Source organism: Myxine glutinosa, chromosome 7, assembly GCF_964187855.1.
Source record: "Myxine glutinosa chromosome 7, kmMyxGlut1.1, whole genome shotgun sequence".
Taxonomy (NCBI): domain Eukaryota; kingdom Metazoa; phylum Chordata; class Myxini; order Myxiniformes; family Myxinidae; genus Myxine; species Myxine glutinosa.
Genome location: NC_136267.1, coordinates 96,775,778 through 96,794,314, shown reverse-complemented (window position 1 = coordinate 96,794,314; position 18,537 = coordinate 96,775,778). Strand labels below are relative to the sequence as shown.

The 18,537-nt window shown below is 40.1% G+C and overlaps 1 protein-coding gene across 1 annotated transcript in view; it reads right to left on the bottom strand.

The window, feature by feature from the left end:
* Positions 1–18,537, bottom strand: part of LOC137417442 (sodium channel protein type 1 subunit alpha) — a 269,938-nt gene that overhangs the window by 9,498 nt on the left and 241,903 nt on the right. The window contains 5 exon segments of the mRNA XM_078782028.1: positions 6,198–6,468; positions 6,682–6,788; positions 7,122–7,257; positions 9,743–9,796; positions 9,898–10,179. Coding sequence (XP_078638154.1) covers positions 6,198–6,468; positions 6,682–6,788; positions 7,122–7,257; positions 9,743–9,796; positions 9,898–10,179 — 850 coding nt within the window.

The window sequence follows — 18,537 nt, the reverse complement described above, 5'->3', positions numbered from 1 at the left end:
GAGTATGATCGTCCTGACAGCATACCTCTAGATCGTCCTGCCAGCCTCCGAGATGACTGTGAACAGAGATTGTTCACAAACAAAGCATAGTGTGTGGAACAGGTATTTTCACACTGTTCTTACATCTATTATCAAAGAGAAAATTACTCAAGAACATTTATGTATTAAAATTGAAAATAAGTTAAGGATGCGCCTGGAAGTCGAAGACCAAAGGGTTAAAATAGATGTGCTGGTCAATGCACATCCATCCGCTCTTTGTCGATGTTTGTATGACCACATGTTTCTCATTCAGATACATTCCAACAACCAATAAACGTAATCTTTCCCTCTTAAAAGACTGCATAATGATTACATTCTCTCAAGGTGACCATTTTTTCATTGAGTCACTTGGTCGAACAAGACCCTGCAATAAATGAAATGTTCAGCTTCTACGAATATCACTAAATCTAGTCAGGCCTACATGGGCCGTAAGTTATACTTGGGCGTCAGTATGACCTCAGCACTTTGGTCGACTCATCGAGCCTGAAATTTCTTTCCCCTACAAGCTTTGGACACATGAGGGACATGAAGCATTTGTCAGTGATAAGAGGAGAATGAGGTTCCACTCAATGAGGAGGAAATTGGGCACGGCAAGAAAACAGGGCCTGGGCAGTGCAGTGCCAAATGCATAAGAACAGCAGTGTTACTAAAGCAATATTTCGAAGGTAAATGGTTGCACTTCTGAATACATAATGGCCTTTCACCTCCACCAGCCACAATGACAAAATCACCGCCTGACATGGTATGGCAACTCAAATGCCAATCGGGATAGCATTACGGTGAGAGAGGCCGACGTTGGATGCCCAAAGTTCTACTGATTGTAAAGAGGAATGACACAAAACAAGAATGTCAAACTCAGAAAGTAGAGTTGAATGGAGCATAATGTCATAGACAAGGGCGGACTGAGCAGGCGGGAATTGGGGCACCGACCGAGGGCCCGAGCCATCAAGGGGCCCGTACTAAAAACAGAAAAGGCTTACATTTCAGAAATAGGAGAGGAAGGTGATTTTAGAACGTATATTTGCACATAGTATATTAGTTGTTGAGGGTTGAAAGTCGATTTCGATCGATTCCTGAAAAAAATGCAGCAAAGTCATTTATTGCTGTTAAACTAAACATTTTACCTGCTTTTCAAAAACAAACATACCACGCTTGAAAAGCTGCAGTTTGAAACTTTAACCATAAATAAGCTATTAACCATAAATGTACATTACAAAAAACTGGGTTTGTATCCTCTTTGTCAGAAAAATTATTGACCATCTTCACATTTTTTTTGTATTTTACGCTTATGTTGTTTTAGTAAACTTTTATTTTGCACTAAGTCACACTCAAATTTTTTATCTAGGGGCTGCCGGCCCAAAGACTCCTTTCGCCTGAGGGCCCAGAAAACCATCAGTTCGCCCCTGGTCATTTGAACACAAGATGAACAAATAGCTTCATCAATTTCCAGCAGTTGCTTTATGTTGGAACGTATCGATTTACGTGAAGTGCTCCAAGGTTCTATGTTTGTGTCTCCATCCCCGACAATTCATCTTCTGCTCGCATTACAGTAAAAGCACTGAGAGTGCAGGTCCATTAGGTCCATTTGAGAAACATCATATCATGCTCATTTGGCTCAATGAATTACATTCAATAAATTTACAGAGGAGGGGAGGAAACATCAGGAACAAGAAAGATTCACACTGGCCTATTCCACCTGTGTAACACTACCATCATCTCTTACAGTCCACTGAGAAAAGTACAAAGAGCCAAAAATGTAATAACAACATGTTTGTGTCAGGATGGTGGTGGTGGTGGTGGTGGTGGTGGTGCTGCTGCTGCTGCTGCTGCTACTACTACTGCTACTGCTACTACTACTACTACTACTACTACTACTGCTACTACTACTACTACTACTACTACTACTACACATTCCCAGCTAAGGGGCATATCCTGGAACGATTCTGATAGTCCCCTGTTAAAAAAGCTTTTCATTTTTCATAAAATCACTGCCTAAGCCTAATTTTTTTTATTTTTTTTTTGGTATACAGGATCGAGACTCGTGAACGAGCTAACATTTATCACACAAAAAATCAAACAGACACATAAAACATATAATAAGGGGAGCAGTAGACAAGATGGGGGAGAGAACGGGCAGCACACAGACACAACATTTGTGAGCAGGGACATCGGGAGATCTGTGGGAGGGAGAGGGCTTGGTGGGAGGAGGCGTGGGAAGGGGAGAGGGAGAAGTATAAAACACAAGGACACTGCAAGGACTTCCAGGAAAGAAGTTGATATTTCAAAGTGGATCTGGGGTGAAATTAAATTTTGGTGAAATTTTCACCTGGGGTGATAAAGATCTGGGGTGAAATGTTGTGATGCAAACAAACATGCCATTCATTTTCGTAATTATTAGTTCACAGCAAACATGAATGCCAAGCTCGTTAAGTCCTTAAACCAAGTCGTCACAGACACAAGGTGAACTAGAACGGCACTCAGTAGAGAGCATACCTCCGCCAGGTGAACAGTTTAAGTTTTGTATCCTAGAGTAGACCAGAAAATCACAATACAGAATAACATTTAATCAAAATCATCCGTCCACAACTTTTTGAGATATCCTGCTATGTATTGTGTTTTTGGCCCTATCTCCGTGACGCGTAGCCGGTGAATATTCACTTTTGAAATTCCAGTAGCCGGATCCGAATCGGGATCTTCACGAAAACCTAATCATTTCGTCCGTGTCACGTGTAATACCACTCTGCCAAATCTCGTCTGAATCCGTACACAACCTTTTGAGATATCTTGTTCACAAACAAACGGACAAAGAAACAGACAGACAGACAGGTGTGAAAACATTACCTCCATCTACCTTTGGTGGCGGGGGTTGTGGTGGCTCGTGTGCATCCACCCTGCTGCTGGTTGCATCATTTTTCTGTGGGCATGTCTGCCGCTGATGCAAGCCTCTCTATAACCAGTTATCTGCTACTCATTTTGCGGACCTCAGAAGGATGACAGGCTGAGGCAACCCCCCGTCAATTCAACAGGATTCGAACTCAGGACCTTAGGATCCCAAGCCCACTGCCCTAACCATTAGGTCAACAGCAGGTGATGGTGGCGTAGTTAACAAACAATCATGGACACAAGGTTTCACAACCAGAAAGATCCAGCCATCTTCGCCTCCAGGATAATGAGCCCAAGATAGTGAAACAGCCATAGATAGGTGGTCTCTAACATGAACTTGTTAATAGCTGCTAATGCTCCACTCATTGGTGGCAAATTCCAAATAGCAGTGTGCTGGTGAGAACAGCCAGGGAATGGTGTCCAAAATAGGAACTGCAAATAATGTCCTCTTGAGGACAAGCAATCCCTGCATTTTAGCACAATTACCAAGTGAAACAAATTGTATTTATGAAGGCTCGCCACAAAGAACCTCCAACCGACGAGACATTTGAGGCACAACCTTTAACTTTCTGTCATGCAGAGCCTCACCTGTAGCATTTAGGTGTCTTACTCTAGGCTCATTTGGTGCAACCATCTGAACATTGTAAATGATCACAATAACAGGTGCAATCCCCTACCGAACCCCTTCCACTCTCATCCCTTACTATGTCATTCATCTCAAGGTGAACTGTAAATGAACTTGAACTTTTGGTGAACTGCAGTTTCTTCCATATAGCTACTCCCTTGTCAATACCGGTATGGATGTTTGAATGACTCTAGTTGTTTAGGCAGCTGATATAATAGCACAGCACAGTAAGCCCTCCATTTTTGCGAGAGTTACGTTCCTGAAAAACTTCACGAATGCAGAATTCGTGAATACGGACACCTAGCTTTGATGGGGAAAAAGGGGTTAGGTTTCTGGGTCAGAATTAAATGGTAAATTTCGCTCGGAATATACAACATACAGAACAATGTGTTTTTCATTTAGGTTTGATAATGATGATGATTTCATTTAATTTATTACTTTACAGGTACTTCAATGAAAACATACAAATATAGTAAACTAGCTGAAGTACCTGGCATTGCCCGGGGATATTTATTGCTATGTGTATTGAAACATTAAGTCAGAATCGAAACAGACGGAGAGGATAACATTTGGGGAAGCATGAACACGGTGGTTTGATAATAAATCCGGAGGTGCAATGCACCCAATATGGTCCTTTCCAGAGCTATCTCTATTAGGGTGATTGAAGCCACCAGAAGTGACCTAGCGGGCATCTTACTGTGCCGATCTTCATGACGCAATAGCTAAAGTTAAAAAAGCAACAGACAGATCATACCATGCTAATCTTTGTGACGTAATAGATTAAAATTAAAAAAGCAACAGACGGATCCAAGCAAACATGAATGCCAAGGAACATCAGAAAGATACCATGCTAATCTTTGTGACGCAGTAGATTAAAGTTAAAAAAAGCAACAGACGGATCATACCATGCTAATCTTTATGACGCAGTAGATTAAAGTTAAAAAGCAATAGACGGATCATACCATGCTAATCTTTGTGATGCAGTAGATTAATGTTAAAAAGCAATAGATGGATCATACCATGCTAATTTTTGTGACGCAGCAGATTAATGTTAAAAAAGTAACGGACGGATCATACCATGCTAATCTTTGTGACGCAGTAGATTAAAGTTTTAAAAGAGCAACAGACGGATCATACCATGCTAATCTTTGTGACGCAGCAGATTAAAGTTAAAAAGCAATACACGGATCATACCATGCTAATCTTTGTGACACAGCAGATTAATGTTAAAAAGCAACAGACAGATCATACCATGCTAATCTTTGTGACGCAGCAGATTAATGTTAAAAAGCAACAGACGGATCATACCATGCTAATCTTTGTGACGCAACAGATTAATGTTAAAAAAGCAACGGACGGATCATACCATGCTAATCTTTGTGACACAGCAGATTAATGTTAAAAAACAACAGACGGATCATACCATGCTAATCTTTGTGACGCAGCAGATTAAAGTTAAAAAGCAATAGACGGATCATACCATGCTAATCACGACGCAGCAGATTAATGTTAAAAAAAGCAACGGACGGATCATACCATGCTAATCATTGTGACGCAGTAGATTAAAGTTTTAAAAGAGCAACAGACGGATCATACCATGCTAATATTTGTGACGCAGCAGATTAAAGTTTTAAAAGAACAACAGATGGATAATATCATTGAAACCATTAATCATACCTTTGATCATTTCATACCTTTGATCATTAATTGATCATACCATTAATCACAATCTAATTTGAAGGGAAAGACTTTTTTAATTTTTTTCCCAATCACAAAGTGTCGATAAAAGCCCTGGAGCATCGATTTCCGATTTCGCCAGTGACGTCACACCAATAACTCACCTTGATACGGATCTGGATCCGTCTCTTCAGCAAAATCAAATCACTTTGTCCTTGTCACACACCCAACCTGTCCACCACGTTTTGTTCCCTACAGTCAAACCATAACTACAGTCAAATCCAACCATACGTTTTTGAGATATGCTGCTCACAGTCAGACAGATAAACAGACAGACATGGGTGAATACATAACATCTGTACACCTTTGGTAGTGGTGGTAACGAAACGCAATATGCCGACACCTCTGAAATTGCCATACGACTCCCCAAGGGGTCACGACCCTCAGATTGATAATAGAATCCATGGATTAGATGAACCATCCTAACACCAACACGTCAAAGTCCTTTTCCACCAGCACAATGCAAACCTTATATGACAAATACTATGGACTGTAACTTTAACCCAATGACCAGCCCCATATTTTCACTCCTTAAGGGATGGCTCTGAGACATTTTGAAGATGACAAATCTGGAAGGAATGCTGTTGAATATTTTTCCCTGCGACGACATACATGTGCTCATTTCATTCTGGTGCAAGTGCCTGGAAATGTACAACAACTATGAGCAAAAATGACTGCAGTGTCCTTAGAATTACACAAATCCTTTGACGAAAACAGAAATTATTGAGGAATAAAGAGGAAAGCTTTGTTTTGCAGGGAACACAATAGTAATACTGAATACGGTATTTGGACTTTCACACAAATCATCTGTTAAAACAACACAAAACACAATCTCCTTGTTTATTTCTGTCAGTGTTAACAATTTAAGTAAGCATCATGTAATTTTAGCACGTTTCAACATTTTGGCACTTACCCACAATCGACAAGATGACGACAACAAAATCGAAAATATTCCATCCAATGGTGAAATAATAGTAGCGAAGAGACAGCAGTTTCAGCACGCACTCTCCGGTGAAGATCACGATAAAGACCAAGTTGATGTAGAAGAGAATCTTTTCCATCTGCTTGCTTTTATCGTCTGTCTCCACCATCATTGTGACCATGTTCAAGCAGATAAGGACCATGACGGCAATGTCAAAAGCTTGCTTGGTGACGAAGTCGAAAATAGCTCCCTGAAATTTATTCTGCAAACACAAGTGCTCGAAAGGTTATTCAAAAAGGCAAGTCGAGAGTTTCCATAAAAGAGTCAAAATGTTGAACAAAACCCACCGCTTCATAATACACCAATTACTATCGTATTGCCCAGGTTTCACATGTAAATAAATAATTCTGAACAAGTGGGTCCATAAGGCGGAGGTCAGTCTATAGAATGAGCTTGTTTAGCTCGCACATCTTACCGTGGGGCGAGGTATGGGTTTTTGGGGCTTTTTTGATCCGAGCTTCTTCATGGCATTGTGAAACTTTTTCTGTTCCTCCGTCATAAAGATATCTTCTCCACCGAATTATAGGGGAAGAACAGAGGAAAATCTCATTAAATAGTGCTCATGCTCATGTTTAATTGTGAACATTGATCAGTTATCTCTTCGGGTTGGGAGGCGGAGGTTAGGTACTTGAGGTCTGTGAGGGGGTGGAGAGAGTTGAGGACTTGGTCATATTTTACATGGCAGTGCGTGGATTTTCATGGGTGCCTGCTGGTTATTATTATTACTACAATAATTATTATTCTTATTATTACAATGAACAATGTAAGCTGTCAAGGTGCCCTAATATAATGAGGCACTGAACATGGATTATGTGAATGGAGGAGAGGATGCTTACAAAGCATTAACACTTATCTTTTTCTTTTGCTGGTTGAAGTTGTCAATAATCACACCGATGAAGAGATTGAGAGTGAAGAAAGAGCCAAATATGATGAAGATCACAAAGTACATGTACATTATCTTTTTGACTTCGTATTCAGGCTGATCGTCGATCTGTAAAACAAAATGCCAGAGCCAGCGAGTCAAAATAATCCGGTTTGAGTTTGCCACACCAACACTTTTCTCAGTTAGAATTTCAACATCAATGGAGCATGTGTAAAGAAATGGAATGTGAACACTTGTTGACGCAACATAAAACGGATGTGTAGTTTAAATGGTTATCAAGCCTCTGCAACAGTTCAATAATACTGTAAATATGATCAATGCGAAACAATTTTTGTTTCAGGTTTATCACGTTACATTGATCACAGGCGGAGTTCAAAAACAAACTTGAAGGTGATGGATGTTAAATATCAAATTTACTTTTAATGCCAATGGCATAAAGGTAATGTCGAAAGTTATCTAGGGAGAGGGCAGGGGGGAAGGAATGGAGCTCTATTTGTGTGCCTTGGTCTGTCTGTCTGTCTGCAAAAATAAACCAAATTAAATAACATGTTTTTAGATGTGTTGGCACTATTTCAGGTGACAGGTTAGCTCAGAGGATTACCTTTGAGCTACGTGTGTTTACCTTTGAGCCACCTCGTCTATGTTTGATTCCGAGTCCGATTATAAACAGTCGGCCTAGTACTTCTCAGGTAGGGCATTGCATCAATGTTAATGCTGTTCTTTGGAGGGGACATTAAGCTGGTTGTCTTGTTGACTAGCATTATTGTTCCAGTGAACCTTGGAGGTCCCACAGTGTCTTTTGTGAAGACTAGGTGAGGCATTGCGGACACCCTAAACAAATTACAAATTCCTACCCTGACTACTGCTGGGAAGGAAAGGGCAACTTGCAAGAAGTAAATGTGCAGTGCACAGAGTTTTTATTTTTTTTGTATACTGAATCGAGGCTCGTGAAAGAGCTGACATTTACTTCACAAACAAATCAACCAGACAAACAAAATATATAAAAAGAGGGAGCGGAAGTTAAAGCCAGAGGAGGAAAGAGACCAGGGCGGTTATGCAGGGAGGAAAAGGAGTGCTATAAAGGATAGGTAGGAGGTATTTATCAGGTACAAAATAAAAGGATTGGAGTTAGACTTGGTATCTTGTACAGGGGTAATTCGTGTAAACAGAGGCCGGTAAAGGAAATAACTAGGCAAGCCAAAAGAGAATATGAGAATGATATGGCCAAGAATAATATTGACGAATATCACAGGATGATTGGTTTGTGATTAAAGCGAGATGGCAGGCTCATTAAACAGGTATTTTGCTTCAACATTTACACAAGAATAACAAGGGAATTACCAAATAGCTGAGAGTATCGATCAATATGGTGAGGGGGGACTTTTAGAGGAGATCCAGATAGGAGTGGAGGAAGTAAGGAAGTAAAGAAGTATCTAAGAAAGCAAAGTGAAGATAAAGCTCTGGGGACAGATAGTATGCATCCGAGAGCATTGAGGGAGCTGGAAGAGCAGATAAGTGAGATGTTATCTGATATATTTAACAGCTCACTGAATTCAGGGCAGGTACCGGAGGATTGGAGGGTTGGAAGTCATAGGAAATGTAACACAGTTATTTAATAAAGGATACAGAGAGGAATTGGGGAGCTATATACCTGTTAGTTTGACTTCAGTTGTGGGGAAGGTGTTGGAGACGCAGTCAGCACAGATTTATTAAGGGGAAATCATTTTGAACAAATCTATTAGAGTTCTATGAAGCAGTTTCTGATTGGGTGGATGAGGGAAGTGCTGTGGATTTCTTTTTGTATGTTTACGTCGAGGTTCGTAAAAGAGCTAAAACATAGAACATATAATAAAGGGAGCAGGAGACAATAGGGGGACAGAGAGGGAAGTACAACAACAGTGGGGAACAGGGTCATTAGGAGATCTGTGGAAGAGAGAGGGCTCGGGTGAGGTTGAAGGAGACAGGACTTTATACATTACAAGGGGATTTTATTGAGATGTTTAGGTTAAAGAAGAGTATGGACAAAATAAGTGCACTTTCGACTGTCTGAGGTGCTGAAATAGAGAAAGATACTAGAGAGTCATCTGTCTATTACATACTGTGCATGCAATAAAGTGCAGGGGGGTAAAATATTACAAAATATAATTAATAAAAGTACAAGGCGGGGAGAAAAGGGAAACGTATGGAACACACATCAAATGAGGTAGGAGGAGGGAGGATGGGGCCTTGAAATTCTGCCATTTTTGTCTGTGAGATATTTAACACATAAAGATCTCTTACTTACTCAGCCTGGGTGAATTATCTACATTTTATGTATGATTGAGCAAGAATATTTTTTCTAAAGAGAAACACAAACTTGTGTATAGACAGAGGCCCAGCTCCGTTAGCTCATGCATGTTAAGTAGCTACTGACAGCCCAACTTGTTGCAGGTGTGAAAACGTCACAATCCTTTCCTTGGGATGGTCCCTGTAAAGTCCAAGTGTCGATATATTTTTGCAGTTTGTCCTTGGTATTGTTTGTGAGCTTTTTTTTCTGCTTTGTTAATGTGCAAGCAAAAGTAATTGGTCCTCGTTTAATCGATATACCACTTACATCCCTAGAGTCCACCGCCGCATACATGATTTCCATCCAGCCTTTGAAAGTCGCCTGCAGGAAAAGAACAAGGAAGGTAGATCAGACAGACAATCAATTTAGATGCTCCTAAGATGAATTCCCTGGAATGTGGTGAGTAAATCCCATTTCCTTACCACTTGCAGGAGAGCCAGGTAGCCCTGCCCGAAATTGTCGAAGTTTATCTTCACGTTCTTCCATCGTGTTTCATTGCTTGTGGTGTTCAGAGATACGCATTCATTATAATTGTTAACCACATTGGTAAGGAAGCGTATTTCAGATGTGGTATTGACACAGTAGTAATACTTCCCAGCAAACAAGTTGACACCCATGATGCTGAAGATGAGCCAGAAGATGAGGCAAACAAACAGCACGTTCATTATGGAAGGGATTGCCCCGATTAACGCGTTCACAACAACCTGTAAGGAGAAGAACGCAATCATAGTGTTAGGGTGGCTGGGACACGGACAGGAAGACGGACAGCAGGTGATTGCGCTGCAAGTTGGTGATGTGAAGTGATTGGTGCTTTAAGGTGGCAGGTATATGAATGCATGAGCAGGCCAGCCAGGACAAAGGACACATTCCGTACGAGGGGAAAGCTTGGAAATACGAGTGCAGCAGAGGCACACCAGGCAAAACTACAAGCAGTGAGAACACTATCCTGGACAAAGCAAAGGTAGAGAGGGAGTCAAGAATACTTATGGAAAGAAAGGACTGAATTAGTAGTATGGGGACTGATGAAGACCAAAAGAGTAAGTATTCAAACAGGTTTGCAGTACTCATGCTTGGTTTGCTGAACTATCAATTGCAATTTACTGTGTCATAACACATCAATTGTAAAATTAAAAATTTTCACTACATTAATGGAACTTTGCTGTTTCGTTGAAATCTTTACAGATGAAAACGAAATAGAAGCCCATCTCCATATTATTATGTATGTAAATGGCATTTCGGGGGAGGAGGGTGGGATGGGCTGCTGCATGTTGTGTTTATGAAAGAGGAGGGAGAGGAACTTAAAGGAATTCCCGACATAGAAAAGTGCAAATGCGTCCGATTCCGAAATTGTACTGGGAAAAGGAAGAAAGGGCTGGGAGTTGTGTGTGTGGGAGGGGGTGGGGGTGGGAGGGGAGTGTACTTGCTTCTAGAGAAGTTTCATTTATTTATAACGTATGCTGTTTTTTTCACGTATGCTGTTTTTTTCACGTATGTGTGTATTTTTCATATCAAAATAATAGCGTGTTTAAATTTGCTTGTGTGGGAACACTTTATTTTGCCACTATTGGGTAATTAAGAACGAAGTAAAAATACGTGTTGGGAACCTCCCAACCTTCCCCCTCAACATCCTTTCAGTCCCTCCTTAGACCACTAATACCTGCCCATCCCATTCGGGCCATTCCAGAATTAGCCCAGATGTACTGAACACCCAATCTTAATAGTGGAGTTCAGTGGAACGTGCACTCGACAATATCCATGGCTACAACACAACATAAGTCGGAACATTATGGTTTTAAAAACACACTTACAATTTGTGAGTTTCCTGGGAAACGAGCAGGTTTGTGAATGAGTGTTAAATTAATGGATCTATTAAATTGCATTGTAGAACCCCTCTTATCAGCGAGAGAATGTAAATCATGGTTAATGCCAGGCCTTGAAATATTCACTTCTGTTTCAAATTGTCTAATTTTTACAAATTTTGGGTTAACCTGTTAGTGTTCTGCTCTAGCTCATGATGAAGGTTCACTATGTTAAAATGCCATATATCACATGCATTTGTCCGTTGTCTACTCATGTCCTTGTAATTTATGTAAAAGCACACCGATCGATGATTACTAATGTTTTGATCCTGCTTGTGATATATATATAGTGGCCTGCAAAAGTATTCACCCCCTACTAATAATGCCATTTTTAGCAGAATTATGAATTATGTAGAAACAATTTCTCCAAACAAACGTTTTTATTCATAACGGAAGAGATCAAACTAAACACTCTTATAGTTAAAGTTACATATCAGGAATACCTGCAAAAAACATGTAAAAATCAAAATTCACTGGTTGCAAATGTATTCGGCCCCTTAGCTCAGTACTTGGTGAAAGCACCTTTTGCAGCAATGACTGCTATGAGTCTTTTTAGGTTGGTCTCTACCAGATTTGCACAGTGAGATGGTGATATCTTTGCCCATTCTTCACGTGAATATTGCTGTAGTTCTGCCAAGTTTGATGGGGATCGTCGATGAACTGCAATCTTCAAGTCTCGCCATAAATGTTCAATTGGGTTCAGGTCAGGATTTGACTGGGCCACTCAAAAACATTAATTTTCTTATTATTCAGCTACTCTTTTTGTGATTCGGATCACAAGTTACTTTAACTTTGTGATTCGGATCAATGTCCTGCTGAAATGTGAATCGCCTACCCAGTTTCAGATTCATGGCTGACTCAATCAGGGTTCCATCAAGGATTCTCATGTACTTTGCACCGTCCATTGCTCCTTCTATCCTGACAAGACTGCCAGCCCCTGCTGATGAAAAGCAGCCCCATAACACGATGCTGCCACCACCCTGCTTGACAGTAGCGATGGTGTTGACTGGGTGTTCTGCAATGTTGGGCAAGCGCCAAACACAACACTTTAAATTTAGACCAAAATGTTCAATTGTTGTCTCATCTGACCACAAAAAAGTTCTCCACTTGCCTCCAGTATCATGAAGATACTTCTTGACAAACTCCATATGAGCTTTTAGATGTCTTTTTCAGGAATGGCTTCTTTCTTGCCACCTGTCCAAAGAGGCCACCTTTGTGAAGAGAACAATATATTGTTGATTGATGAACAATGACCCCCTATTTTTGACATAGAGCCTTGCAGATCTTTCAGTCATTGTTGGATTTAGAGTGACATCCTGAACCAGTTTCCTGCTTGCCCGGCTGCTGAGTTTGGATGGGAAACCTGATCTGGGTAGAGTCTCGGTGGTATGATAGTCTTCCACACTTCTTAATGATGGATTTCACTGACTCAAAGGAAGAATGAGCGACTTTGAAATCTTCTTGTATCCCTCTCCTGAACGGTACTTCTCCACAACTTTAGGTATGATTTCTTTGGAAAGCTCCTTTGTCTTCATATTTGCGATGTTGGTTGACAAAGTGAGTTGCACCTCAAAATTACATAGATAAGTGGGGGAGCTTAATTTTTAAGTTAACTCAGTGATTTCATACAGGTGAAACCTATCACACTTATTTGGTAACCTTTGGAAGAAATAATTTCCTCCTGAAGTGATTTAGGGTTAATTAGGCAAAGCATTTGAATACTGATACAACTGAGAATCATCTGATTATGTGGTTTTTTTTTGTATACAAGATCGAGGCTCGTGTAAAAGCTAACATTAATCACAAAAAAAAACAAAAGCGGACACATAAAACATATAATAAAGGGAGCAGGAGACAATATGGGGAGAGAGAGGGTAGCACAAAAGTACAACAGTAGAAAACAGGGACATCGGGAGAACTGTGGGAGGGTGAGGGCTTGGGGGAGGCGGCAGGGCAGGGGGGGGGGGGGTGGGAGAGGTATAAAACAAATGGACACTGCTAGGACTTCCAGGAAAGAAGTCGGTATTTCAAAAAAGTGTATCTGGGGTGAATAAACCGGGGTAGAAAAGATCAAGGTTTTGGATGGGGGAAGATAAGAGATGGTGGTGAACAGCTGTTTTAAAGACCTGGAGGAAGGAGTGGGATTGAAGAGAGTGAGGGAGTTTGTTCCAGAGGCGGGAGAAAACAGGAATGAAAAAGTGAAGGTGAGCAGTGAGCCTTGATTTTGGCTGTTTCACCAGAAGAGGGTTGCTGGCAGATCTTGTGCGACCTGAAGGAATATTTGGGGGACAGAGCACAGACAGAGCTGGGGGGCTACGCAGGAGAGGAGTCGGTATAAGACAGAAAGACCACCAACCTGCCTGTGGTGAGGGAGTGAAATGCCCTCAGAGTCAGATTCATCGCGGGAGATTCCAATGATTCTGAAAGCCTCTCCTCAGTGAAAGACACATGAAAGCCCGCTTGGAGTTTGCAAAAAAGCACCTAAAGGACTCTCAGACTGTGAGACACAAGATTCTGTGGTCTGATGAAACCAAGATTGAACTGTTTGGCCTCAAGTCTGGCCACTCTGCCATAAAGCCCAGATCGGTGGAGTGTTGCAGTGATGGTTGTCCTTCTGGAAGTTTCTCCCATCTCCACACAGGATCTCTGGAGCTTAGCCAGAGTGACCATCGGGTTCTTGGTCACCTCTCTTACCAAGGCCCTTCTCCCCCGATTGCTCAGTTTGGCCGGGCGGCCAGCTCTAGGAAGAGCCCTGGTTGTTCCAAACTTCTTCCATTTAAGAATTATGGAGGCCATTGTGCTCTTGGGAACCTTCAATGCAGCAGAATTTTTTTTGTCGGCTTCCCCAAAACTGTGCCTCGCCACAATCCTGTCTCTGAGCTCTGCAGGCAGTTCCTTCGACCTCATGGCTTGGTTTTTGCTCTGATATGCATTGCCAGCTGTGAGACATTATATAGACAGGTGTGTGCCTTTCCAAAACTTGTCCAATCAATTGAATTTACCACAGGTGGAATCCAATCAAGGTGTACAAACATCTCAAAGATGATAAAGAGAAATGGGAGGCACCTTAGCTAAATTTCAAGTCTCATAGCAAAGGGTATGAATACTTATGTCAATGTGATACTTCAGTTTTTTCTTTTTAATAAATTTGCAAAACTTTCTAAAATCCTGTTTTCTCTTTGTCATGATGGGGAATTGAGTGTAGATTGATGAAGGAAAAATTGAATTTAAACGATTTCAACATAAGGCTGCAACATAACAAAATTTGAAAAAAGTGAAGGGGTCTGAATACTTTCTGAATGCACTGTAAATTTGATGACATGGAGAGCTTGGAAGAACACGACTGAGCCAGCATAACCAGAAGCGGAAAGATTATCCAACTTATTACGTTCACCACCGAAGGTGGATGGAGGTTATGTTTTCACCCCTGTCAGTTTGTTTGCTACTTGCAAAATCGAAAATTTTTCAAGGATATTGGTCGGTTGCGTTTGTGGTTCTGTCTGTTTGTCTGTTTGTCACCGGCCTACAGGTCACAATACTAAACTGATCGTCATGAAACTTCACTAAATGGTAGAGTTGGTCATAAGCAAGAAGCCTATTGTTTTTGGGGTCAAAGGGTCAAATGGTCAACATAGGCCAAAGGTCACCAACTTTGCCAAATTTCTAAAATCCTCAATTTTCATCTCATTGACTTGAAATTTGAAGAGGACTTGCATATCTGTTCACTGAATTCAACCACCAAGTATTTTTGAGGTCAACATAGGCCAAATCTCTAAAATCCTAAATTTTCATCTCATTGACTTGAAATTTGAAGAGGACTTGCATATCTGGTCACTGAATTCAAACACCAAGTATTTTTGAGGTCAACATCGGCCAAAAGTAAAACACAGGCTAAATTTATAAAATCCTCAATTTTCATCCGATTGACTGGAAATTTGAAGAGCATTTGCATATCTGGTCAATGAATTCAACCACAAATTATATTTTAGGTGAACATCGGCCAAAAGGTCAACATAGGCCAAATTTCTAAAATCCTCAATTTTCATCCGATTGACTGGAAATTCGAAGGAGTATTTGCATATCTGGTCACTGAATTCAATCACAAATTATATTTTAGGTGAACATCGGCCAAAAGGTCAACATAGGCCAAATTTCTAAAATCCTCAATTTTCATCCGATTGACTGGAAATTTGAAGAGCATTTGCATATCTGGTCACTGAATTCAACCACAAATTATATTTTAGGTGAACATCGGCCAAAAGGTCAACATAGGCCAAATTTCTAAAATCCTCAATTTTCATCCGATTGACTGGAAATTTGAAGAGCATTTGCATATCTGGTCACTGAATTCAACCACAAATTATATTTTAGGTGAACATCGGCCAAAAGGTCAACATAGGCCAAATTTCTAAAATCCTCAATTTTCATCCGATTGACTGGAAATTTGAAGAGCATTTGCATATCTGGTCAATGAATTCAACTACAAATTATATTTTAGGTGAACATCGGCCAAAAGGTCAACATAAGCCAAATTTCTAAAATCACCAAATTTCATTTGATTGACTTGAAATTCTAAGAGGATTTACAAATATGGTCACTGAATTCAACAACCAATTATTTTTGAGGTCAACATAGGCCAATTTTTTTAAATCCTCAATTTTCAACTGATTGACTTGAAAATTGAACAGCATTTGCACATTGAATCACTAAATAGGGAAACTAACTATTTTGAGGTCAAAAGGTCAAAGGTAAACTCACGGTCAACCTTCCAAAATCATCATGTTTCATCTGAAAAATCGTCACTTTTCTTCCTATTGACCCGAGCTTTGATCAAGATTGTCAATTTTAATCTTCATGAAAGGGACAATTTGCTGTATCAATGGAATTTTTTTTCTTGGTGGTGGGGGGCGGATTTTGCAAGTATCGTGCTCCGCATGACGTCTTCCTGTTTGTTTGTTACTTGGCAAAAACAAAAAAATTTTTTTGCAAGTATGTTGATCACTCCAGTTTGTGTGTGTGTGTGTGTGTGTGTGTGTGTGTGTGTGTGTGTGTGTGTGTTTGTCTGTCCGCTCACTTATACTTGCCTACAGGTCACAATTTTAAACTGATCTTCACGAAACTTTACCAAATGGTAGAGTTCTTTGTCCGACGAAATCCTATATATTTTTGGGGTCAAAAGGTCAACATAGGCCAAAGGTCAACCACTTTTTTTCAAATTTCTAAAATCCTCAATTTTCATCCGATTGACTTGAAATTTGAATAGGATTTACATATCGGCTTACTGAATTCAACCACCAACTATTTTTGAGATCAGCTTGGGCCAAAAGGTCAATGTAGGCCAAAGGTCAACCACCTTTTTTAATTTCTAAAATCCTCAATTTTCATCCGATTGACTTGAAATTTGAATAGGATTTACATATCAGCTTACTGAATTCAACCACCAACTATTTTTGAGATCGGCGTAGGCCAAAAGGTCAACGTAGGCCAAAGGTCAACCACTTTTTTGTAAATTTCTAAAATCCTCAATTTTCATCCGATTAACTTGAAATCTGAATGGGATTTACATATCAGCAAACTGAATTCAACCAGCAACTATTTTTGAGATCACCATAGGCCAAAAGAGCAACATACACCAAAATTCAACAACAATTTCAAATTTCTAAAATCCTCAATTTTCATACGATTCACTTGAAATTTGAATGGGATATACACATCAGTTAACTGAATTCAACCACCAACTATTTTTTAGGTTAAAAGGATGCTCTACTGAGTGCCATTCCACTTTGTTCTGTTTTGCCAAGTGTCGCTCTATGAGTGATTTTTCATCTGTCTGTCTGTCTGTCTGTCTGTCTGTGAACAAAATATCTCAAAACGTTGTGGACGGATTCGGACGAAATTTGGCAGAGATGTAGCAAATGCGACAACGACGAAATGATTAGATTTTGGTGAAGATCCAGATTCTGATCCAGCTACTAGAATTTATTAAGTGATTCTTCACCATTGGGAGATCGGGCCAAAAACGATACATAGCAGGATATCTCAAAAAATTGTGGACAGATTTGGACGAAACGTGGTGGAGAGGTTGGGTGTCTGACAAGGACAAATGGATTAGATTTTGGTGAAGATCTGAATATGGATTCGGATATGAGAATTGTTTAATTTTTAAGTGATTCTTCACCATTGGGAGACAGGGCCAAAACCTATACATTGCGGGATATCTCAAAAAGTTGTGGTCGGCTTTGGACGAAATTTGGTGGACCGGTTGTGTGTGTGACAAGGAAGAATCGATTCGATTTTGGTGAAGATCTGAATATGGATCCGGATATGACTATTATTAGATTTTTAAAGTGATTCTTCACCATTGAGTGATATGGCCAACCAGGCGGAGGTATGTATGCTCTCTACTGAGTGCCGTTCTAGTTCACATTTTATCTGCATTTTTTTGCTTTATTACTTTGGAGTAGTTTGTGAAGTTTGTGAAATATTAAGTTTGATTTGAAGGTATCATGAAATAAGGTCAGGTGACATATCATGAGCAGTTTTTATAACACAATTTATGTAGAATATAGACTTGGGAAAAAATTTCCGCCCAGCAGGAACCCCACAAGAACGTGGGAATAATTGTGGCCTTAAAGGTTTGTTAAATACAGGAAAAAAGGGTAGGTTCAGGCGACTATATATTTATCTTTCATAATACCTCTTTCGGATTCTAAGTTCACAAAAGCTACAATAGTTTTCTTTAAATGCTGCAGATGATATGACACAATGGCCAGAAAGCTACTAACACCTGAAGTTTAATTGGTCAATACATTTCAAAGTTTCGGTGATTGTCGGAGACTGTCGCACATTACACAATGATGTACGGATAGCTAACTTGCCGGAAGAGTTGAACAAATTCAACTTTTGCAATTGACGTCAATGGACCTGAAAAACTAGTTGGTGAGGCTCGTAAACAGCCGCACATTACACATTTATGAAATAATTTCGCCAACTAAACTGTTGCCGACAATGTTGCATTGTGCCAGCTAGTGTGTGGCAGTTCTAGGATTATTATCAAGGTTTAGTAAATTGATGATTCTACTTTCAAGAGTCGGTCAAGTGTTATTTGTGGCTTGACATCTAAGTTATTCTGAGATTATGTAATTTTTCATACATAAATTGTGAGATTGTGAAGGCTTGATTCCTCCATTATGATGCATCAGT